Source organism: Hyperolius riggenbachi, chromosome 2 (assembly GCF_040937935.1).
Source record: "Hyperolius riggenbachi isolate aHypRig1 chromosome 2, aHypRig1.pri, whole genome shotgun sequence".
NCBI classification, from domain to species: Eukaryota; Metazoa; Chordata; class Amphibia; order Anura; family Hyperoliidae; genus Hyperolius; species Hyperolius riggenbachi.
In genome coordinates, this window is record NC_090647.1 from 70,359,742 (window position 1) to 70,384,678 (window position 24,937).

Below are 24,937 nucleotides of genomic sequence, written 5' to 3' on the forward strand. Positions count from 1 at the left end.
AGTAGGTTGCACTTGCCCTTTCCTCTGTCACATTTATAGAAGCCTCATTCATTTCATCAGGAGGATGACGGATCAGATCTCATTTATGATAAACACAAAGAATGTTTCGGTAATCATTGTGGAAAGCATAAAGTCCCATTCCCATCTAGAAGCGGCACCACATTGTGAGGGGAATGTAAAGCAATGTATGCCTGGGGCAAAGGACAAATGGTAATGTTGCGGCATCTAATGTGATGAATAACAGTTACACAGACTGACATGAGCAAGGGCGGCGGAGGAGACCATGGAAGGAAATCATCAGGAGCAGGGCGCACTCTACCAACCAGCAAACACGTACACCTGAGCCACGCTGGAAAACTGAGCTGCCACATCATCTAAAGGTGCCCAGTGATGAGACACTCCCATGGACAACTCATCGTTTACAATCATTGTTGTAATTAATCGACCTTGCCCACTGACAAAAGCCCTACAAATCAGATTGCTTGTATCCATCCGAAAAACGGAACAATTCCATCAACCTCATCAGATTGGTTAGCAGGTTTTCGCCCGTTAGTGTGCACAACCAACCTTTCTAATATATTATCTGGGGGGTTGTATACTTAAAGGAAACCTGAAGTATGTAAAAAAAAAAAAGAGAAAAAAAAAAGTGTTTCACTTACCTTGGGGCTCCTGCCAGCCCCCTGCAGCCGTCCTGTGCCCATCAGGGTTGGGCTCACGGGTAAAATTTGTAAATAAAATGAGCCTGCAACTGTATGGCTGGGTGATAAGGGGTTATTTACCCATAATTCCGCCATCCTGCCTGCACTCCAAGTAGCTTGCACGCGTCCTATTGGATGCTTTACAAGCCTCGCTACGCACACTTCCTCCTTCAAGCCGGAAAGAGGAGGAAGTGCGCCGTGGGAAGGCTTGTAAGACGTCCAATAGGACACGTGCAAGCTATTTGGAGCGAAGGCAGGATGGCGGATTGGTAGGTAAATAACCCCTTATCACCCAGCCGCAAAGCGGCAATTAAAGGGGAACTTCAGCCTAAACAAACATACTATCATTAAGTTACATAAGATATGTTAATTAGAATAGATAGGTAATATAATCTCTTACCCACACTGCTTTAAAAGAACAGGCAAATGTTTGTGATTCATGGGGGCTGCCATCTTTGCCATGGGGGCAGCCATCTTTTTGGTTGAAAGGAGGTGACAAGGAGCAGGAGACACAGTTCCAACTGTCCTGTGTCCTGATTACCCCTCCCAGCTGCACGCACTAGGCTTCAAACGTCAAATTCAAAATGTAAAAAAAAAAATTGCACCAAAACAGCAGAACGAGAGCAACAACATCGGAAATCCCATCATGCTTTGCACAGCATCAGCGGAAAAAAGCCCGGGCAGTTTTCTTCTGTGCAGCTAAAAATGAGGCTTGTATAAGAGAAACAAAGTTCTGATGCTGTGAAACGGTTAAAGAAACACCAAGCCTTTTCAGTGCTGCTGAGTCGATTTTTAGTCCGGAGGTTCACTTTAAGGCTTATTTTAATTACGAATTCGAGTCCTTGCAGAATCGTAATTACCTGTGAGCCCATCCCTGGTGCCCATGCCGCTACCAAACGATTCTCCGGTCACCCGCTGCAGCTCCCTTTCACTTTCCTCAGTCGCCGTCCACTGCGCCTGCACGGCCCTGGCCATGCGCATCCTCATTCATGCTCCCGGTGAGAGATTTACTTGTACTGCGCCTGCGCAGGACGCTTCCGGCAACAAGAACGTGAACGAGGACTTCCGGTTCCGGCGCCCATGTGAAAGGACGGAGGAGAAGAGAGCTCCGGCGGGCCAGCAGTAACTTCACCACAAATATCCAGCTAAACGCCCGCTAAACATATCGATCACTAGCCCGTTGAAAGGGGAAGAACCGGCGCTCAACTCAGCACATTGTATGGAGCGGTATCTTACCTGCTCGGTGAACACAGACAAACAGCCACGAGCGGCCGAGACTCCTAAGATGGCGGGCGGTAAATCCCAGAGCAAGGCGTCACAGTCACAGGCACGCAAAGCAGAGAGCAAGCCTACGGGAGACTGGGACTCAGACGAAGAGACCAGAAGTGACGGAAGTCAGCAACCACAGGTACACCTCGATTATAAAAAACTAGCGGCAGAGATGAGGAAGGTACTTTTGCCAGATATACATAACTTTATTGGGGAGGCCATCACTGATTCGATAAAGAAGATTCAGCAGGACCAGAAAGCGCAGGGCAAAAGGATAGCTGAGGCAGATAAGAGATTGTCCACATGTGAGGATCAGCTAGCAATCGCACAAACGGCGGTGGCGCAGCTCCAAAAAGAGAATAAGGCATCTCATGAAAGAATTGAGGACCTTGAAAATAGGTCCCGTAGAAGCAACGTGAGAATAACTGGGGTACCGGAAGATGTCTTACCCTCACATTTACATAAACTCTGCGAAACAGATATCCCCGCTTTACTGGGAATAAATACGCCGCTGAAAGTGGAAAGAGCGCATAGAGTGGGCCCACAGCGCCAAAAAAACAATAATGCATTAACTCGCATTGTGCTGGTAAAATATCTGGATTATGCGGATAAAGTGAAAATGATGACGGCATACAGATCGCTCAAGCAAGATCTACAAGTACAAGACTACACTATCCGGATGTTCAATGATTTTTCCGCAGAAGTCTCGAAGAAAAGACAGGCTTTTAATCCGATATGTGGTATTCTGTTTAAAAAAAAAGATCAAGTTTTCCTTGATTTATCCTGCCATATTAAAGGTAACAGATGAGGAAGAGAACACACATATCTTCAAAACCCCCGAGCAAGCCAAAGCTTTTCTCAAAAAGAGGCCAGAAAGCGAGGAAGAGGACACTGCAAGCCCCAGAGATGACCGTTGATGTGACAGGCTGATTTTCTCAATGGAGATTTAATACAGGTAGTGGATTCCAAACGAAATCTGGAAAGTTCGGAGGAACACTAATGTTAAGACATATAGGTTAAGGGGTACTCCCTGTTGGGAAGTTTATTATTTGTTCTAAAATGAATCCCTATTTTTCTGAGTTTCCACCACCGAGGGGTCTCATGGTCCTCTCTGTAAGAACTTAATAGGGTGACGCCTTCAAGGTTTATTATAACGTGGTGGTTTAAAGTTGTTGTACGGCCACGGAGAAAGAGAAGATACACATGGGGAAGAAGAGAAGTGACGAACTTACGGGTTTGATATCGGGGAAAGGGGGGGGAGGGGGGGTGGGAGGATTCTCTTTGCACGGAGGAGACAGTTCATTAATGAGACAGTTATACGCATCTCACAGTTGCCTCATCTCGGGGGATACCTAGGGGAGACACCGGTTTCTGTTGTTTGTAACAAAAATCCAATATGAAAATTATTTCATGGAATGTAAAAGGTTTACAATCCCCTAATAAGAGATCTAGAATTCTGAAGCATCTTAAAAGGCTCCGTGCAGATATTTGCCTGTTGCAGGAGAAACATTTATCACAAGAACAATATAAATATATGAAAAAATTCTGGGTTGGCTCTGTATATGGCTCTCCTGCGGCGGGCAAAAAGGCTGGAGTACTGATCCTTATTCATAAAAATATCCAACATCAAATTATAAGTTCTGAGCATGATAGCGAAGGCCGGTGGCTCTGCTTAAGGTTGCAACTCGCAGGTGAACTACTAATACTTTGGCCCAAATGGGGAAAATAAAGGTTTTTTTGATAAGTTAACACAGAAAATATTGGTACATAACAAGGAAAACCTGGTAGTGGGAGGTGATATGAACGCAGTTGTGGATGTCACATTAGACAGGAGTTATGGGGCAAAATCAGTTAGACCAGGTGATACTAGATTGAAATCTTTGATGGAGAAAGCTAATTTAGTTGATGCATGGAAGTATATGAACCCCCTATCTAGAGAATATTCCTTTTATTCTACAGCCCACAAATCATGGTCTAGAATAGATTTATTTTTAATTTCGGAAAAGTTGGTGACTAGATTGAAGAAAACAACAATTGAGGAAATGATCATTTCAGATCATTCCCCGATACTGATGGACGTACAGGAAAGGAATGCCCGGGGATCTGACATTCTATGGCGATTTCCAATGAAACTATACGGAGATGAATCCTTTGAAGACAACTTGATAAATTGGTGGCATACCTATCAGCAAGATAATAAACAGCACAAAAATAGTCCTATCCTATACTGGGAAGCGGCCAAAGCAGTCCCGAGAGGGCAAATAATAGCATATCAGACTGCAAAAAAAAAGCAAATTAATGAGCAATATACCCAAACAATGAAAACTGTAGGAGATATGTTTAATAAATACAGATGTCATCCATCAGAGGAGAATAGAAAGGAGTGGATTAAAGCTAAACTTAAAGCGGATATTTGGTTAAAGGCTACGGAAGAAGCTATGAAGCCACATTCAGAAGCGAAATTTTATAAATACAGGGAAAAAGCAGGGAGGTTGCTGGCAAACATGGCCAAAGCTCACACAACGCGATTAAATAAGCCAATTTGTTTGAGAGATAATCAAGGGAATATGGTGGCTAATCCTAAAAAAAATAGCAGACCAGTTTGCCAAATATTTCCAAGAAATCTATAATACTAAAAGGAGAGACAAAAGTCAGATGAAGACCTTTATTGAAGGCCTTTCCCTAATAAAATTGACCCAAGAGGAAATCAACAGCCTTAATGAAGAAATCACTGAAGGTGAGGTCAAAGCAGTAATTAAAAACCTTAAAAACATGAAATCACCAGGGCCAGATGGTATGTCAAGTGAGTTTTTTAAGATATTAAAAGCTGAAATAGCTGCTCCCCTAGCAGAACTATACAATAAAATATTAAAAGACCAGGTATTTCCCAAACAGGACAATTAGCATACATAAAACTCCTACATAAAGAAGGGAGAGATCCAGGGGACCCAGGGTCATATAGGCCAATCTCCCTGTTAAACCAGGATGTGAAGATATTATCTAAAATTCTTGCTGATAGGTTGGCCGCCATAATGCCAAGGTTGATACATATAGATCAAGTCGGCTTCATTAGGGGAAGGGCAGCGGTGAGCAACATACGCAAAATTATGTTAACATTAGAGCATGTAAGAGCTTATCCAAATTCATTTAAGAATAGCGCAATATTGTCACTTGATGCTGAAAAAGCATTTGACAACGTTGAATGGGACTGGCTTTTTCAGGTTATGGAAAGTCAAGGCTTCCAAGGTAACTTTATGAATGGCATAAAAGCCATGTACAAAACGCCACAAGCACAAATATATTCCGAGGGATTTCTTTCCTCGCGTATTCATCTACTCAAAGGCACTCGTCAGGGTTGCCCATTGTCGCCCCTGTTGTTCAACCTAGCCCTTGAGCCTCTGGCCAAGATTCTTAGATCCAAAATAAAAGGAATAGAGGTAGACTCATTGATGGTTAGTCAAGCATTATTTGCTGATGATATGCTGCTCTTCCTGGAAGACCCAGTTAATCAAGTACCTGAAATGTTTTCAATACTCGAGGAAATAGGCTCTTGGTCAGGATTTAAAATTAATAAAACTAAAAGTATTTTATTTCCGTTATCTAAAAGGGCGGAGCTTTCTAAATGGGACAAGCTGGGTGTACGACTCACCAAATCGGAATTTAAATACCTAGGTATTAAGATCACAAGAGATCCTACTTTGCTCTATAATTCAAACTTTGACCCACTAATTAAAGATATAATACGCCAACTGGAAAATTGGGATAACTTGCCGATTGGACTTCCAGGGAGAGCAGCCCTAATTAAGATGTTTTCAATGGGTAGGCTTTTATACCCGATGCAGACCCTGCCTTTACTCCTTAAAGGGAACCTAAACTGAGAAGGATATGGATTTTCCCTTTTAAAATAATGCCAGTTGCCCGACTCTCCTGCTGATCCTATGTTTCGAATACTTATAGTCACAGCCCCTCAACAAGCAGGCAAATCAGGTGCTCTGACTGAAATCAGACTGGATTAGCTGCATGCTTGTTTCAGGTGTGTGATTCAGCTGCTACTGCATCCAATGAGATCAGCACTACAGCCAGGCAACCGGTATTGTTTAAAATGAAACATCCTCATCCCACTCAGTTTAGGTTCCCTTTAAGCACAAAGATGAACAAGCCTTGAATTCAGCCTTCAATAAATTCCTTTGGAGAAAAAAAAACCTAGGATATACCTATCTAAATTGTTTCTGCCAAGAGGTCTGGGAGGCCTCAAAATCCCGGACATCAGGAGTTACAATTTAGCCACGCTGCTGCGGCATGTGCAGGATTGGATACTAGGGACAAGCAGACTTTCCAACCATGAGCTGGAGGCAGAAGTGGCACAGCCTTGGTCACTACTGGGACTATTACACTCCAAATTACATAGTCTACCACTAAGGCTCAAAAGTAACGTTATATTTAGAGACACCATTGCCACATGGAAGGCGGTCAGGAAAAAAATTGGGACTGCCAATATTAATTTCCAAATACATGCCTATTTGGGGAAACCCCAACTTTCCTCCAAGTACGCAACAAAAAAATGTTACCATATGGGAGGAAAAAGGTATAAAGAGGCTGGGAAATCTGCTTGACATACATACAGGAGCATGGCTTCCATTCGTGGAAGTACGTAAGCAATATCATTTATTGCCCATGGATTATTTCCCTTACTTGCAAATAAGATCCTTTGTTGGGGCGTCAGTACGAAGGATTACAAAAATAGCTCTGCCTACAACATTTGATAAATTAATTGGGCCCAGAACCCCCATACGATCTTTGTCGGAGATATATAATAACTTAAAAGGTCTGGAAGAAGACAAAGGTAAAGTGCTAATTGCCAAGCCGTGGCAAAAGCACATAGCAGATGAGAATTTACATACTAAAATTTGCGAAGGGATCCAACTAATTAATGAGGTCATACAATCCGAAATATGGCGTGCATCTCATATGTTATTCGCACACAAGGCCAAATACGCCTTTAATATTCAATATAAACATCCTCCGGCATATTACCTCCCAGAATGTCCTAAATGTCAACTACCTAACGCAAATTTGTTTCATTGTGTCTGGCAATGCCCAAGGATTGAGATTTTTTGGGATAAAGTGTTTGAATTGGCAAATGAGATGTGTCACAAGCAGTTAACCAAAGATAGCGATTTATGCCTATTTAACTATTTCCAATCAAATGACGGGGACCCAAATGTAAAGCCGTCATTGCTCTTTCATTTAATTATTATTATAGCACGTAAAGCCTTATTCAGTTGGTGGTTAAAACCAAGTCCACCAAAAATGCTTGATATCAGAAAAGAAATGTTTAATTTATTTGCAATAGAAAAATATCTGGTTTTGCAAGCAAAAGAAAAACGAGCAAAGAACTTTTTCAAACTCTGGAGGAACTTTATTGTCCAATATTTTACACAGGAGGAAATAAACCTGCTCATGGAAAATTTCAAATATACAAAATGGTACTGTACAGAGGATCTTACGGACACTTTGGGCAGATTGAAAATAAGATCTATGAATCGCTGACACTGAGAATAAAAAGAGACTTTAGAACCAAAATTTCACATAGTAGGTATAAGGTCCATGCAGAGAGAAGGGGGAGGGAGGGATGGGGGAAGAAAAAGGGGAAAAAGACAACTGTTCCACTGTTGATTTTGTTTATTAAATTGCTCTGAAGATTTGGCTGGTTTGTGGCAATTGTCCAAGAAATGGCTTGTGTATGACTTGTGTATCTGCTTATGCAGTTTTGTTATACCTTGCTGCACATGGAACAAATAAAATATGTTTTAAAAAAGAACGTGAACGAGGGTGCATTGGACGTCAGCTTTATGGAGGATCGTTAGAGACGGCACGGGCACAGGGAGGCTGCAGGGGGGTGGCAGAAGCCCCAGGTACACTTCAGGTCTGCTTTAAAGGGAACCTTAATAGGGCTTGCCTAGATCATACACCAGGCCCATGGTTAGTGAACAGGTCATAGAAATGTTGTGTACTGCTTTTACACCATGTCATGTCAGACTAGTGCTTGAAGAGGATTATCATCATCATTATAGCGCTTTACAGATTACATAGTCATGTCACTGCCTGTCCTCAGAGGAGCTCACACTCTAATCCTACCATAGTCATATTATTATTATGCATTATATAATGCTGACCCTTTTCTGAAGCACTTTACAGAATACATAGTCCTGTCACTGACTGTCCTCAGAGAAGCTCACAGTCTTCTCCCTACCATAGTCATAGTCTAATGTCCACCCATATTATTATGCATTTATATAGAGCTGATCTTTCTTACAGAGTACATAGTCATATCATTTAGGCTAGATTCACAGTGGGACGTTGCGTTTTGATGCCACGTTAAAGTCGCACCGCAAGCTTACAACGCAACGCGCCCAAAAAGTGGCAACGCAGCGTTACCGTCGCATACAGCAGATACAGTAAAAAATACAGGCAATGAAAAGTATGCTTCCAAGTCATTACTGAGCATGTGCAAACAGTCCAACGCAGCTAATAACGTGTATAACGCACTGCATGCAGTACTTTTACTTAACGTGCAGCGTTAGGCACCAACGCAACGTGTGCACTGTGAACAGGGCATTGATTTTTCATTGCAGTGAGTTATTCTGCGTTAAATGCTGTTTTAACGCGCGACTTTAACGTCCCACTGTGAACTTAGCCTAACTGTCCCTCAGAGGATTTCACATTCTCACCCCTACCACAGTCATGCTCTAAGGCTAACTGTGCAGGAAACCAAACAAAGTGCAGAAACTCTCATTGATACTTACCCAAGTGGAGGGAAGGCTCTGACTATCAGAGCCCCCCACTCCGTCCTGCTGTATCTGTGTTTTACACGGATGAAGGCCTATGACCTTCGCAAATAGAATTTTGGTTAAAAAACGCAATTGCATTGCACTACATTTGCAATCGTGCTTGGCGATATTTCGTGTGTACAGGCCATTACTAAACTATTAAATCGTATTTTGGACTTATGCCAAGAGATGGGTGTTGAATACATTGGTGACAAATTACTTGGCTTCCTGAGGAAATTTCCCATGAGATATCGGGGCCAATGGAGATAACTCATGAGAAATGAAGTATGGATCAGGGCCGGCATGCTAACATGTCTACTACCTGCTAAACAGCACAGGCTGCTCTTAGGCTTACTTTTTCCGCTGTTTCGGCTTTTTCACGCTCCGCTGTTTTCTCCTTCTGTCTCTCGGCTCTCACCGCGGCTGCTGACGTCGCTTTTACAGACATGAAGTCGAAGGTCATCCACTCGTCCCTCTGAAATGGAAACACAGGTTCATTTAGCATTAAAAATATCCCACCAATCTCACGTTCTATGGAGAAGAGTGCTTTATGTAATCCATACAATAAGATGTCAGTCACCAGAGAGGATGGTGTGTCAGCAATATACCAGCAGCATTTTAAACGGTGCTCAGACAGGCACACAAAGAGATAGAAAAACGTGTCTACAGACATAAGTGCACCCAAGCCAGTAATGACCCAATTTATATAACACTGATCGCACATGGACTATATCAAACCTAAAACCTCCAGGAAGTCATACATACTGCAATGCTTTCAGCATGCATAACATTATTAACCACTTCCGTACCAGCAGTCTCCCCTTAGAGTCTGAAGCCTCCAAAAATACCTGATTTTACTTCACAGTCCTCTTCAGAATTAATGCCATAGATGAAAACGCTGCATCCCCGCAGCGGGAAGCTCAAATAACACCCCTGAAATCTCCAGGGGAAATTTTGGGGGTCCTTCTGGGTAGAGGCAGGGCTTTGTGCAGTAGCTCCGCCTCTACTCATGTCAATCTGCGTCGACCTCCGTCTCCTCCCGCCCCTCTCACTCTTCTTTCACTGAGAGGGGCGGGGAGAGGCGGCGATCAGCGCAGATTGAAGCGAATGGAGGCAGAGCTACAGCGCAAAGCTCTGCCTCCCCCGGGCAGCAAAATCCACAACCTGGAAAGTCATGGATTTGTGCCCCGGGATTTTGGGGGTATTAATTGAGCTTTCAGCCACGGGGATGCTGCGTTTTATCAATGGCACTAATGCTAAAGAAGACTGTATAAAAAAAAAAAAAGTCTGGTCTCTGAAGGACCAGAGGCAGCCGGTACCAAAAAACTCCTCCTACTGATGCATCACCGTACAGAGCTGCCAGTCACTCATTATCGCAGGCCCCTTGCTCTGCTGTCGCTATGTCTATGCTAATTCCTGCCAGGGCGTAGATTTCATAGGTTCCTAACCCTGTGATCAATGTGAGACAATGAGATTGGTTCATAGTGATCACGGGGTCCGGAGCCAACTAAATCGTCTCCTGACCAGGTCACAGAGCTCTGCCGTCATAGCAACGGCAGAGCGAGGGGCTTGCGGGGACGGGAGAGCGTCGCGATCGCCGGTAGCAGCGGTGGGTTTGTGTGAGCCCGGTAATTGAAGTCTACGCCCTGGCAGGAATAAGCAGCCAAAAGAGCGTAGATTTCAATTACCGCGGTTCGGAAGCAGTTAAACAGTACTTAAAGGAATCATCAGCCAAATAAAAAAAAAAAATAAAAAAAAAAAAAAAAAGCTTTACTGACCTGGGGCTTTCTCCAGCCCCTTGTAGCCGACTGTCCCACGCCGACCGCTCCGCCACCGTCCCGGTCACTGCGCACGGTGCAGAGGCCGACCCAAAGGTCGTCCTTACTGCGCCTGCGCGAACCACCACTGCCAATCAAGCCCACGTTGTACGCAGCTTACTGTGCAGGATGGATGAGATACATACCTGTCCTGAGGTCTTCAAGGCAGAGGTGACGCGCCCCCCCCCCCCCCCTTCATGCTTCCGAAATCTGCTGAAAGTCTTCAGAAACCTCCGCCTGTATGGCTGCAGCCCATCCCCAGCCACCAATCACGCGTCAACACTGCGACCCTCAATCATTCAGATAGAGCTTGTCAATTCAGGCTCTTTCTATTTATTCTCAAGTACTCTTTAACCATTTTGCATCCAGACCTTGTTTCCCCCTTATGGACCAGAGCAGTTTTGACATTTTAGCTATGTCCCTACTTAATCAGCAATAACTTTATCCCTACTTATGAAACCTAAATGAAATACACATTTATTTTTTTTTCAAGACTAACTAGGCTTTCATCCTACGACATTTTCTCCCTTGAACAATTTTGTTTTCTATGTATTTTAATGGGAAACAGAGGATAAATTGAAAAAAAAAAAAAAACACATTTCACAGTTTTACCAATTCCAGTTTCAAAATAAAAAGCACTATTGTAAATAATAAACACAGATTTTGTTTGGCTTTTTCTACCATTTATTACAAAACTTAAATTATGTTCCTGTCACAATTCATGGCGACAAAATTTGATTTTGAAATAATGCTACAGTGTGTATTTTTCACTATCAACTGAGAAAATGAAAGTATTTTTAATGGTAAAAATTAATCTTATTGGCTCCGGGAACATATATTCTAATTCACCAATTGGTGCTGCATTAGATAGTGCTTATAGGTTTTACACAGGAGCAAGCCCAATCCTGCACAGCAGTGCTTCAGCTACACGACGTATATCTACGTCCTCGTGGCTTACATGAAGTCACAGAGGACGTAGATATATTGTAGTGGTGGAAAAAGTATTGAACATAATGAAATAAAATTGATACATTTTTTTGCAATATTTGCAATATTCATTCATAAACTATTTAGTGAGCGTTTGCCTATTGTAAGATCTTTCCTCTCCGAAATTTATCACAGTTGGCAAAATCTTCACTGCTGGCAGGAGCATCACTGCAGTATGTTTGTTTACTGCGTGTTCTGACGACAGCAGGAACTTCTGGGGGAATTCTGCATAATAAACAGCCTAGGCTGAAGAACATTGGGAGGGAGGACTTACATACTAATATACAGCAATATATATACAGATATAGGAAGTGTTTCTGATGCTAGAAACCGGGTTCATTTTTGTTTTCTTTTCAGTGAACTTTTATTGAATTTTTGCAAAATACAACAAAACAGTGCGGCCCCACAATCCACCCTTCCCTCCTCCAATCACGGTCATGACAGTCCTCTCACCTCCCCACCCGCAGGGAACAAAAAAAATACATAGCAGAGCTGAAAAGCATCAGCAGCACAATATCTCAGATACACCAGTGAACTGCATTAGTCTAATTTTTACTTATGCATAAGGTTTCATTTACGCCAAACTTTATTTTTGGGGAGGCAATTTCTAGAAAGGTACTCATGCTGGATGACTGGTAGCTTGTTATTAGTGTAAACTACACAATCTGATTTGAATGGAGGAGAAGGCTGATTCTACCCAAGGCCCCGTTCACACTGGGGATTGCATAACGCTTGCAGAGGGGGTTCGTTTACTTTTTTTTTACAGTACATTTCCGACATTTTTGAGTGATTGCGATTTAACATTTATACTGTGATCGCCCCAAATCGAAGAAAAGCTCTGCATTTACTGCGTTTTAGTTTTCCACAAATTGCAAATCGTCGGCAATCGCTGCAGTGAGCTCATGGCCATATACTATAAATTACACTAGTGACTGCCGGCAATTCAGAAAATGCCAATAGGGCAATAAGCTTGGGTGCATTAGCAATCACAACCGGAAATAGCCATTTATGGGAAGCTCAACCCCTAAGGACACCCAGCAATAGGGTTTTAGGAATGCATAGGTAGAGGGACAGACATAAAAGTGGGTTTCCTGAATAATCCACTATATTCTACCTATATGTCACTGAAGTTCCTCTTTAAAGGGATACTGTAGGGGGGTCAGGGGAAAATGAGTTGAACTTACCCGGGGCTTCTAACGGTCCCCCGCAGACATCCTGTGTTGGCGCAGCCACTCACCGATGCTCCGGCCCGCCTCCGATTCACTTCTGGAATTTCAGACTTTAAAGGCTGAAAACCACTGCGCCTGCGTTGCCGTGTCCTCGATCCCGCTGATGTCATCAAGAGCGCACGGAGCAGGCCCAGTATGGTCTGTGTCTGCGCAGTACACTCCTGGTGACATCAGCGGGAGCGAGGACACTGGCGTGCAGGCGCAGTGGTTTTCTGACTTTAAAGTCAGAAATTCCAGAAGTGAACTGGAGGCGGGGCCGGAGCATTGGTGAGTGGCTGCGCCAACACAGGATGTCTGCGGGGGACCAATAGAAGCCCCGGGTAAGTTCAGCTCATTTTCCCCCGACCCCCCTACAGTATCCCTTTAAAGTGAGCCTCCAGGCTAAAAATCTACTCAGCAGCACTGAAAAGGCTTGGTGTTTCTTTAACAGTTTCACAGCATCAGAACTTTGTTTTTCTTACCAAAGCATCATTTTTCACTGCTTAGAAGCTAAGCTCCGCCGAATCAAAGAAAACTGCCCAGGCATTCTTCCCCTGATGCTGTGCAAAGCATGATGGGATTTCTGATGTTGTTGTCCTCGTTGCCTAGCAGCTGGGAGGGGTGATCCGGACACAAGACAGTTGGAACTGTGTCTCATGCTCCCTGTCACCTCCTTTCAACCAAAAAGATAGCTGCCCCCGTGAAATCACAAACATTTGCCTGTTCTTTTAAAACAGGATGGGTAACAGTTTATATTACCTATCTATTTTAATTAACATAACTAATGTAACTTGCCGGTAATTACACATATGTTGGTTTAGGCTGAAGTTCCTTTCTAAGCCTCGAGGCATGTAGCCTGGCACAGATTGGGACTCAGTCTCTCTGCAACAGGGGCGGCATGTGTATGTGTTAATATGCAGGTGGGGGGGGGGGGGGGTTGTTGGCCGATGGGCTGATCACAGGCTGAGGGATCAGAGGGCACTGTACACGTGTTGGATTCTCAGCAGAGAAGGTCGTTATCGGCCACCACAGCAAAGTTTCATTTAGTGTGTGTACATAGCTTCAGAGACAATCTCGTCAAACAGCTGTTGTGTGCAGCAGGCACTCGGACAGAACACCTCAACAGAAATTGGTAAACTGTCCAGTTATAAAAAGGTTTGAAACTGGCACAATTTCAGTTTATATTTTTAACACTGAAAATTGCTGGCATGCTATATAGGTAGTCCCCAACTTACAAACGTCCTGCCGATACAAACGGCAGGGATTCTGTGATTCTGTGGGAACCGCACCCTTCCAGAGTGTGTGGCCTATCCAACCCCACTTCCATTTTCTTAAATGAATTTCTATTGGTAGTTGGTTGGTGTTTTTCCAGTTCTTCATTTGTCACTTTCTCCGGCCATATTGTAATCATAAAAGCTTCCATAGGCACTTGTTTACAGAGATCTGGATTTTTGTGGTAATAGGGTTGCAACATGACAATAATATGAGATGTATGCACTGAAGATTTCATCTGATGCAGTAGGGGTAGAGGAGGGCCCATAGAACAGCAGGACTAAGTATCTGTAACCTCCGCTACCATTCACACTGTCACTTTGTTACATTTGCTCAAGCAATCTCAGCCTCTGGGGTAACTCTACATACACAGAAAAGATGGCAAAATATTATAAGGCTGTGGGGTTGAAATGAACACTGCTGCAAATACATGTAACTGAACGTGGATTGGATGACAACATTCAGAGCGAAAGCGATTCCTGAACTCTCATCACAACGGGCAACAAACCCCCCCCCCCCCCCCCCCCCCCCCCCCCCCCCCAATTCAGTGCATTAGCTCTCAAACTTCAAATCTTCCAAGATGATCCAGACAGCTCTTTTACCAAAAAGTTTGTTTTATTGCAGTGCAGTCCAACTTCACGGGCATGGAGGGCCAATTTTTTTTCAGACTACATGGTGGAGGGCCAACTTTAATAAATAGGGTACCTGTTAAGTCACCCTGCCCCCTCCCGCCCCCCAAATACACAAACACACAGAAAAACACACACATGAACTGGAAACTTTTCCTTCAAAATGCACATGACCTGGCAGCATTTCCTTCAAAGTGCACATGACCTGGCAGCATTTCCTTCAAAGTGCACATGACCTGGCAGCATTGCCTTCAAAGTGCACATGACCTGGCAGCATTGCCTTCAAAGTGCACATGACCTGGCAGCATTGCCTTCAAAGTGCACATGACCTGGCAGCATTGCCTTCAAAGTGCACATGACCTGGCAGCATTTCCTTCAAAATGCACATGACCTGGCAGCATTTCCTTCAAAATGCACATGACCTGGCAGCATTTCCTTCAAAATGCACATGACCTGGCAGCATTTCCTTCAAAATGCACATGACCCTTAAAAATACATTAGGCAGTGCCCCCCTTTAATAAAATGTTCCTCTTTAATAAAGATACACAGTGCTTCTTCCCCAGAGACACACATAGGCAGGCACTTGTAGCAGCATAGTGGTCACAGTGGCCAGCTGTACATTTCAGCATTGTAGTAGGGGCAAAGGGGCATTCAGGGCAGCAGAAAGCGTCACACAGATGTTCAGAAAACATCTCACCTCTCCTTCCTGAAGTACAGACCGGCGACCTACTTGTACACGCTCTGCCGCTGCTGCACACCCAGGAAAGGCTGGACCCCTTGCACCCGCTTGGCCTCCTCTCCCGAGAAAAGAGCGCTGCCCGGGGATATGTCTGCAGCCCAGACAATTCTTAAGCCTAGGGTGGCCACTAACCATACAATCTTTTTCACTCAATCTTACCATTTCCATGTAATATAAGGGACTGCCTAAAGGTGGCCATACATGGTACAATTTTTCAATTAGATAATTTAGTTCGATTATTCCATTAGATCGAATATAAAGATTTTTCCAGCATGTCCGATCATTTTTCCCGAAAAAACGGGATAATCGTTCGAATTTCTTGATCGAAAAAAAAAATATTTTCAACTTTCATTCAATTCGATCATTAAATCGAATAAACGGGAAAATCGAACGTTTTTATTGTACCGTGTATGGCCACCATAAAGTATGTTTGCAATATATTCACTCAATTTGCCTTTCTACTACATAGATTTGGTAAGATTGGAGGAAAAAGATTGGATCATTAGTGGCCACCCTAAAACTGCCGCGCTTTCTGTCAGTGACATCACTGGCCAGTGCCCGCCCCCTGCTTCAGTCAGACTGTGTGAGTCAATAACCAATGCACTCCCGCTCCAGCCTGTGCCGCTCCTCTTCGCTGTGTGTGAGGAAGGAGAGAGACAATAGCTGCGGCCACTTTGATTAAAATCAGACACACAACACAGACACGGAGCTGGCAGCAGGGGGCCTGGCGGGCCGAATGCGGCCCGCGGGCCGCCAGTTGGACAGCACTGCTTTATTGGATCTTACAAAACATACATAATAAAAGCTGTATAGTGGCCACTATACAGCTTTTATTATGTATGTTTTGCAAGATCCAATAAAGTAAACTTTTTGGTAAATGAGCTGTGCCGAATCATCTTGGAAGATTTGGATTACTAACCCTGGTGGTACACGGGTGGATGCGCTGCACGCCTGACCCCTGTATCATTTAAGTGCTGTCCCGCTTACCTTTTTGGCTCTCAAACTTCAGACCCTTACAAGTGTGGAATAGAGAGTGGGCTCCAACAAAAAGCATGTAACCCCAGTAGTCCCGACCGTTTTTCCTCAAACACTTAATGACAACCAGACTTATAAAAACGTCCTGCTAGAGCCTCTTAACGGCTCCAAGACATATTTATAAGTCACAGAGCTGCTGCCGCTGTGTGCGTGCGCGCTCCCGCGCATGCGTTCCCGTGCACGTGAAATTAGTGAGAAAGAAAAACACCATAGAAAAAAATTCACCTTTATTTCCAAATACTATATTGTCACCATACTTGTAATAGGGACATAATTAAAATCTTGTGATAACCAGGACAAATAGGCAGATAAATTGTGTGGGTTTTATGCACAGTAGCAGTGTTTATATTAAAACTATAGGGTATGAAATTGGAGAAAGTGTATCTTTTAATTTTTTCCTTGTTTTTCCCTTTAAAATGCATAGAAAATAAAGTAATTACTGAAAACAAATATCAACTCCAAAAAGCCTAATTGGTGGTGAAAAAAAACAAGATAGAGATATATATAGATTATATATATATATATATATATATATATATATATATATATATATATATATATATATATATATATATATATATATATATATATATATATATATATATATATATATATATATATATATATATATTTTTTACATATATATATATATACATATATACATATATATATATATATATACATATATACATATATACATATATACATATATACATATATATATATATTTTTTTTACATATATATATATATACATATATATATATATATATATATATATATATATATATATATATATATATATATATATATATATATATATATATATATATATATATATATATATATATATATATTTCATTGTGATTAGTAGTGATTAAGCTATTGGCAAATGAAAGGGATGAGCACTGAAAGGTGAAAATCGCTCTTGTCCGTTAGGGTAAAAACCGCTTTGGGGTGAAGTGGTTAAAGGATACATCCGAGCTGGCCCAAAAAAATTAGAACTACTTACCGGGCTTCCTCCAGCCCCTGGCAGCAGATCTGTCCCTCGCTGCAGCTCCAGTGTCCCAGGATCCCTTCTATTCCAGATGCTTGCCTTGCCAGTGCGTCATCTTCTGCGCCTGCGCAAGTATCGCTAGTGATTGCGCTCACAAGTTCTGTGCCTTCACAGAACACTCCAGCCCACCTGAGCGCGACCCCAAGTGGTGCTCACGCAGGTGCAGTAGATGCTGACCTAACGAGCATCTGGAGCGGAGGGGACCCCGGAGCTGCGGCAAGAGACAGATCGGCTTCCAAGGGCTGGAGGTAGCCCAGGGTAAGTAGAGCTCATTTTTGGGGGGCAGCTTGGATGTATCCGTTAACGTTGAAGGATACATCAACGTTTAACCTTTTCTTCCACAAAAACTAAAAAGATATACATAACAAACAAAAAAACAAACAAAAAAAAAACTTTAGGGCTTCTTTTACACTGACAATCGCAACTCCGATACCATTTTGCGATTTTCACTGGATGCTAGCAACACAAGAAGAAAAACGCATAAAAAAATGCAGTATGCAAAACTTTTCTTTTTTAATCGCATTAAAAATAGTAATTGGAATTGCATATTGCACAATTACACAAGGTACATGGGCAACGCACAATACGCAAGTAATAAACGCTTATTACCTTAGCAATGCTTGCGTTACCAATGTATCGCGGTTCTAGTTTATTGTGCAACGAGCAGTGTTCACACCGGTAGCAGCAAACGGCAATATTGCCAGTGGTTTGAGCATCAGGGCCAATGTTTGGCATCTAACGAAGCTCACATCAGAGGCACAGTTAGGTTGTGTTCCTATTACCGCGTATCCTCTAGAGTCCAGAGGCTGACAGAAGACCATGTATAATTTGTCCATCGCAGTGACAGCTAACAGGCTCCATAGGGAGCATAAACAATTGAATCAAGTCCCAGAAGCAGCTGGAGGACGACTGACAGGATGGAGGTTGTGATGTTGGTTCTGACCTTCATTAAAAGTTTGGAAAACACTGCCCTAGATTCATTACCCCTGCTCTCCATCTGAGCAGCCTAACTAGTAATGGATTCAACAAGATCTCCAAGCAAACCACTAAATTCAGGAGAAATCTGTAACATGAGAAGCCAGTGGCTAGCGACAGCTTCACTGCACATTGGAATAATACTCTGTAATATGTTTCCAATAAAACAAGGAAAAGCATCTGTTCTCAAAGCACAACTTGCCTCATTCGAGAACAACCACTAATGACCTCACTGCCATATTATGTAGGTAAAATAGTAATGGCAATCTGTTCTTTCCTATGATGCAGTGACCAGTCACTGCTACATCTACCACATAATAGATAAAGTATCCAGTATAGTTTATTACCACATAATAAAGTATCCAATCTTAAAAAAAGAGACCAGACACAGATCCATTGCTTTTCAGGTTTAATCAGCAACCGAGCATCAGCAAATGCATCACAGCAAAGTCAGAATGAGATACTGGCCTTACAGCTGTTTCACGGGTAATCTTGCTTCCTCAGAGACTATAGAGGCAGAGGGAGCAGAGTTCTGCAAATAAAGCTAGAGCTGCGGCAGTTCAAAAAGTCACATGACAAACCCCCTCCTATCAGAGCAGCTCCTGCTCAAAGTTTAAACAAAAGAGTCCAGTTACTAATGCCTACGCCGGCATTGATTGACAACTACTCTGCAGACAGCAACAGAAGACTCTGTGGGAGATGATGTTGAGACCGTCATCATTTTTATTAATAGGCACAAATTAAAATCATAGGTATGGGGTCTGAGGAACCCTGCTGAATGACCTAGATATCTTCTCTAAATGATCCCGGTGATTTCCTACACCTACGGAATGCTGAGTGTATTCTTTATTCCGGAGAAGACACCATTTCCAGACACTACAGGAGAGTGCAAGGACAACTGTCCATTAGGGTCAATGGAATGAAATCTTTCTGCATTCACCTCATACTTCCTATCAGAATAAGTGGAGATGCACGGCGAGGATGACTCGGGCCTGCGCAGCAACATGGAGCCATCACTAGGGCTCTGCGGAAAAAGCCAAGCCCTTTTGGCTCTGTGCTACTACACAGGTGAGGTGTTTGCGCCATGCGGCTGAGAAATGTCAACAAGCCCTTCTCAATGTGCTTCAGCGGGTCCCAGCACTGCACTGGCGAGCTGGAGGTGGGTGAGGAGAGCCTCAGTATCATTCAGAGGCTTCCCTTCCACTTAGGTTAGTAACCATTGGCGCCACTTTTTCCCCTTTAGTTACACGTTAACCACTTGACCACCACTAAGTACCAGTGCAATTTTCACATTTCAGCGCCCCTCCCATTCATTCGCCAATAACTTTATCACTACTCAGCACACCAAAATAATCTACACCTTGTTTTTCACCACCAGTTAGGCTTTCTTCACATGGAACTTTTTGCTAAGAATGGTTTTATTCTAATTATGGTATTATATAATAAATAATGGTCTTCGGCCACTCGTTTTAAAAAAAAACGTGCTACTTTGGATAAAACCCACACATTTTATTTGACCATTTGTCCTGGTTACTACAAGCTTTAAATTATGTCCCTAGAACAAAAGTATGGCGACAATGCTTTATTTGGAAATAAAGGTCTTTTTGAGATTTGCATTTGTTTAGACTTTATGGACTATGTGACTAATTACATGCCCTTAATTGCAAATTTTAAATGTCACTTTTTTTTTTTTTTTTTTTTTTTTTTAATTACAAGTTTTTTTTTTTTTTTTTTTTTTGGGGGGGGGGGGGGGGGTAATGGCTTAATTAATTAGGGATTTTATTTAATTTTATGTATGTAGTTGTAATTTTACTATTTGGCCACCAGGTTTCCCCCCACTTTATATTCCTGTGCACTGGTGTACTGTGAATGTATGCTTTAACTTTGTCAATGGCCACCATCATCTCACTGATACACTGATGTCAAGCTAACGAGTGGTTAAAAAGCACTACTGAGAACAGGATGTGGTTAGTCTCAATAGGCTCTTACTGATTCCGTTGTGTTGGCTAAGTACCCCCTGTTGAGAGCATCACATCAAGTACCCCTTGATGCATACATATTAAGGAATATTGCATAATTTTGTTCACTTTTTTTCAAACATTTCTTGATGCTTTTAATTTAATACTTATCTAGGTTAATTTATATATTGTTCATCATTTTCTCCATCTCAAAACTTAAAGAGGAACTCCATTGAAAATAATGTACCAAAAAAGCGCTTCATTTTTACAAGAATTACCGTATTTGTCGCCGTATAAGACGCACTTTTTCTCCCCCAAAAGTGGGGAGAAAAAGTCCCAGCGTCTTATACGGCAAAGGCAGGGAATCCCCAACTTAACGTCCGCCGTTCCGAACCGCTGACCCGCCGCCATGTTGGGGATTCCCTGCCTGCCTTCCCCATGCCTGCCCGAGTCTCCTGGCCCCCTCCCGGATGGAAGTGTCAATAGCGGCGGCAACTTACCTTTGGCAGGCTCCTGCGCTGATCCTAGATGATTGTGCTGCCCTCCGCTAGCCTCCTCTGCCTCCCCCCTGCTTTTCTGGCCCCCCCGGGTGAAGGAATAAGTAGCGGTAGCTTACCTCCGCAGTGCGCCCGCGATGACTGCAGACGTCCGTCTTCCAGGCACTTCTCGCTCTAGTGACCGGCTTTGAACTGCGCGTCATCAGTTCAAGCCGGCCACTAGAGCGAGAAGTGCCTGGAAGACGGACGTCTGCAGTCATCGCGGGCGCACTGCGGAGGTACGCTACCACTACTTATTCCTCCACCCGGGGGGGACCAGAAAAGCAGGGGGGAGGCAGAGGAGGCTAGCGGGGGGCAGCGCAATCATCTAGGATCAGCGCAGGAGCCTGCCAAAGGTAAGTTGCCGCCGCTATTGACACTTCTATCCGGGGGGGGCCAGGAGACGCAGGCAGGTGGGAGGGAGGAAGGCTGGGGGGGGGGGGGGGGAAGAGGACATATGGGGGGCACTGGAGGACATATGGGGGGCACAGGAGGAAATATGGGGGGCACAGGAGGACATATGGGGGGCACAGGAGCACACATATAAGGGCACACAGGACACATGGGGGGCACAGGAGGACATATAGGGGCACCGGAGCACACAGGAGGACACATGGGGGGCACAGACGTACACATGGGGGGCACATGAGAACACACAGGAGGACACATGGGGGGCATAGAAGGACACGTGGGGGGGGGGGGAATATGGACGCACCAGGTTTAGTATTTTTTTTTCCCTGGTTTTTGCCCTCTAAACCTGGGTGCGTCTTATATTCCGGAGCGTCTTATACGGCGCGAAATACGGTATGTATAAATGATTTAGTCAGTGTGACCAATGTATTATCTTTTAAATCCCTGATTTACATTCTGACATCACATGGTGACATTTTTACTGCTTGCAGATGATGTAGCTGCTGCTTGCTTTTTTGGAAGTTGGAAACAGCTGTAAACAGCCATTTCCCACAATGCAACAAGGTTCACAGACAGGAAACTGCCAGGAGTACCATGGTCCTCAAAGTTTCTTGTGGGAGAAGTTTCACCACAATATCAGCCATACAGAGCTCCCTGATGATCCATTTGTGAAAAGGAAAAGATTTGTCATATAAAAGGGGGTATCCGCTACTGATTGAGATGACGTTCATTTCTTGGTCACGGTTTCTCTTTAAAGAGAACCCGAGGTGGGATTTAATTATGTTAGTGGGGCACAGAGGCTGGTTGTGCACACTAAGACCAGCCTCTGTTGCCCCATGGTGTGCCTCCAAGACCCCCCTGCGCGCCGCTATACCCCCTGCAGTGCTAGCGACACACAGCGTGTCACCAGCTCAATGTTTACCTATGCCGTGTCTGTTAGCGCCGCTCTCCCGCCTCCTCTGTATCGGCGATTGGAGGGAAGGGACGCAGGCCGGTAGCACCGATACGGAGGAGGCGGGGGAGCGGCGCTGACAGACACGGCATAGGTAAACATTGTGCTGGCGACACGCTGTGTGTCGCTAGCACTGCGGTGGGTATAGCAGCGTGCAGGGGGGTCCTGGGGGCACACCATGGGGCAACAGAGGCTGGTGTTAGTGTGCACAACCAGCCTCTGTGCCCCACTAACATAATTAAATCCCACCTCGGGTTCTCTTTAATAGATTGACTATGACAAGTTCGAGTATCCCCTGAGTTACGCATACCCTGTGTTGAGAACCTACGGTATAGAAAACATTGGATCCATAAATAGGTATATTTATTTGTTGATCTCTGTTGTATTTGTGTGTAGTGTGAATCCAGGCTTAGCCTGACAGGAGAACACCATGATCATTTAACATGAGGCAAGTATGGCCATTTATAATTTTATTTGTTACGCTCCAGACATACAGAAGAAAATATAACATGAGTCAGGTTAACGACTTACCTCCATTTCAGGGCCAGCTTTCCTTTCTGGAGACTGAGCTTGGATTTTCCACGCCTTCTTCTCACCGACTGGTTCAGAAGACGCTGCCTCAACCCACTCACCTTCGGCATCCTGCAAAGAACATCACCTCAGTCATAAACCAATAAACCTCAAAGAGGGCATACGTCAGTCATGAAAGTACTTCAAAATACCAAGATGGCTCATGGCGACCCAAAACCACTAGGAACCACTAAAAGTATAAGGCTCTTTTTACCGTGTGTGCGACCAAGCCAGTAAGGCATACTTTCCATTGAAAGTGTGCCTCAGTTCCAAATCACAGTGCCGTGAGCCGCTGCAAAACCCTGCATCTCGTTCAGTGTGATAGCCCCACGGGACTATCCCTAATTCTACAACAGAATGCGGTGGTGTAGTGCAAAGCAACACCCCAAGTGTAAAAGGGGTCTGAGTGGATAAAGAGGACTAAAAGTCATCTTACTAAAAAGCAACATTGAGTATAAATGTACCTTAACATTTTGCTGACCGCCTAACGCAGGATGGCGGTGGGAGAGAGGCTCTGTTGTTCCTCAGCAACGCCATATGGCGTCATCTCGCGAGGAGCGAGATTTGACAGGAGCTTGTGCACGTCAGAAAGCACAGCCCCAGCGATCAGCCTGCTAGCCAGCAATTGGCGCTGGCAGGCTGTTATTTTTATTTATAACACAAAAAGTATTTATATAGCTATGTCTTGTCACTTAAAGTGGGCCTGTACTCTTACACAGGGCAGAAGAAAAACATAGAGAAATGCACCCTGTATGTTTTTAGAGAGTTTAGCCCGTTTAATTACCCCTCATTTGTGTCTAATCACAAGTTGTAATTTGATCTCTCCTATGTGTCACATGACTGCCACAGCAGTAAACAATATGTCTGCTTCCATAAATCAGAAAGTAGAAACAGTGCAGATTTACTTTAGGATTTGTATCAGCTGTAACAAAGAAATGTTTTTATTTTAAGGTTATTATTCTGTTATCTTTTAGAGCAGAGAGGATGTTTTGGGTTCAGGTCCACTTTAACTGTTCCTTGGAGGGGCTCACAATTTAATCCCTACCATAGGCATCTGTCTATGTATGTGTAGTGTATGCATCTTAGTCTAGGGCCGATTCAAGGGGAAGCCAATTAACTTATCTGTATGTTGCTTTTTAACAATATTTTTAACATAAAAAAAAAACAAAAAACCTGCAGCAATCAAGTAACTCCAAATGAATTTTGCAGTAGAACAGAGGCGCCAGGAGAATAAAAGTTTTTTTAAATTTGCTAGGAGGAAGTGGTGGACTTACCTCCATAAAGCAGACATGAAAGACTGTCTGAAAAGTAGCAATCACATTTATTATATAGTACCCCAAAAAGTGCAACGCGTTTCGCAGGCCGAGCCCGCTTCATCAGGCAATAAACGTGGGGACAAAAGAATTCCAGCAATAGCAGGTGTAGCGCCTCAGCACTGAGGCACTACATCTGCTATTGCTGGAATTCTGTTTTGTCCCCACGTTTATTGCCTGATGAAGCGGGCTCGGCCTGCGAAATGCGTTGCTCTTTTGGGGTACTATATAATAAATGTGATTGCTACTATTCAGACAGTCTTTCGTGTCTGCTTTATGGAGTTAAGTCCACCACTTCCTCCGAGCAAATTTTAAAAAGGTTATCCACTTTTATTCTCCTGGCGCCTCTGTTCTCCTACTGGTATACCGTGTCCACCCCTGGTGGAGGGGTGATCTACCCCTTTTTCTCATCTACAGAGAGCGACTTCTTAGCCCTGAATGAGAACCGGTCTAATCTCTTCACCTGCTTATACAGTGGTTGCCTGTGTGGTAACCCACGTTTGTGAGTATATTCTCACTGATTTGCCTTACTTCGTTTATGTTTTAACATACTACACTATATTGGGCTCTCGGTTTCTCTACATTTTAACTCCAAATGAAAGTCTGGAGGCTTTGTGAGAAGAAAAAGGGGTAAAATTCATTTGGGTGCTAAGTAGTATAACGGAGCAATAAACCGTTAAATT

The 24,937-nt window shown here is 43.6% G+C and overlaps 1 protein-coding gene across 2 annotated transcripts in view; it reads right to left on the reverse strand.

Annotated features, from left to right (window-relative positions):
- The window catches only part of CWF19L2 (CWF19 like cell cycle control factor 2), a 229,768-nt gene that overhangs the window by 188,508 nt on the left and 16,323 nt on the right, over positions 1-24,937 (reverse strand). For both annotated transcript variants that reach the window (XR_011026053.1, XM_068266886.1), the window contains exons 4-5: positions 22,903-23,013; positions 9,153-9,272 (exon numbers count right to left, since the gene is read on the reverse strand). Coding sequence is in view for 1 of the 2 variants with exons in the window: in XM_068266886.1 (XP_068122987.1) it covers positions 9,153-9,272; positions 22,903-23,013 (231 nt within the window). In the remaining variant the exon portion in view is untranslated. The remainder of the gene's footprint in view (positions 1-9,152; positions 9,273-22,902; positions 23,014-24,937) is intronic.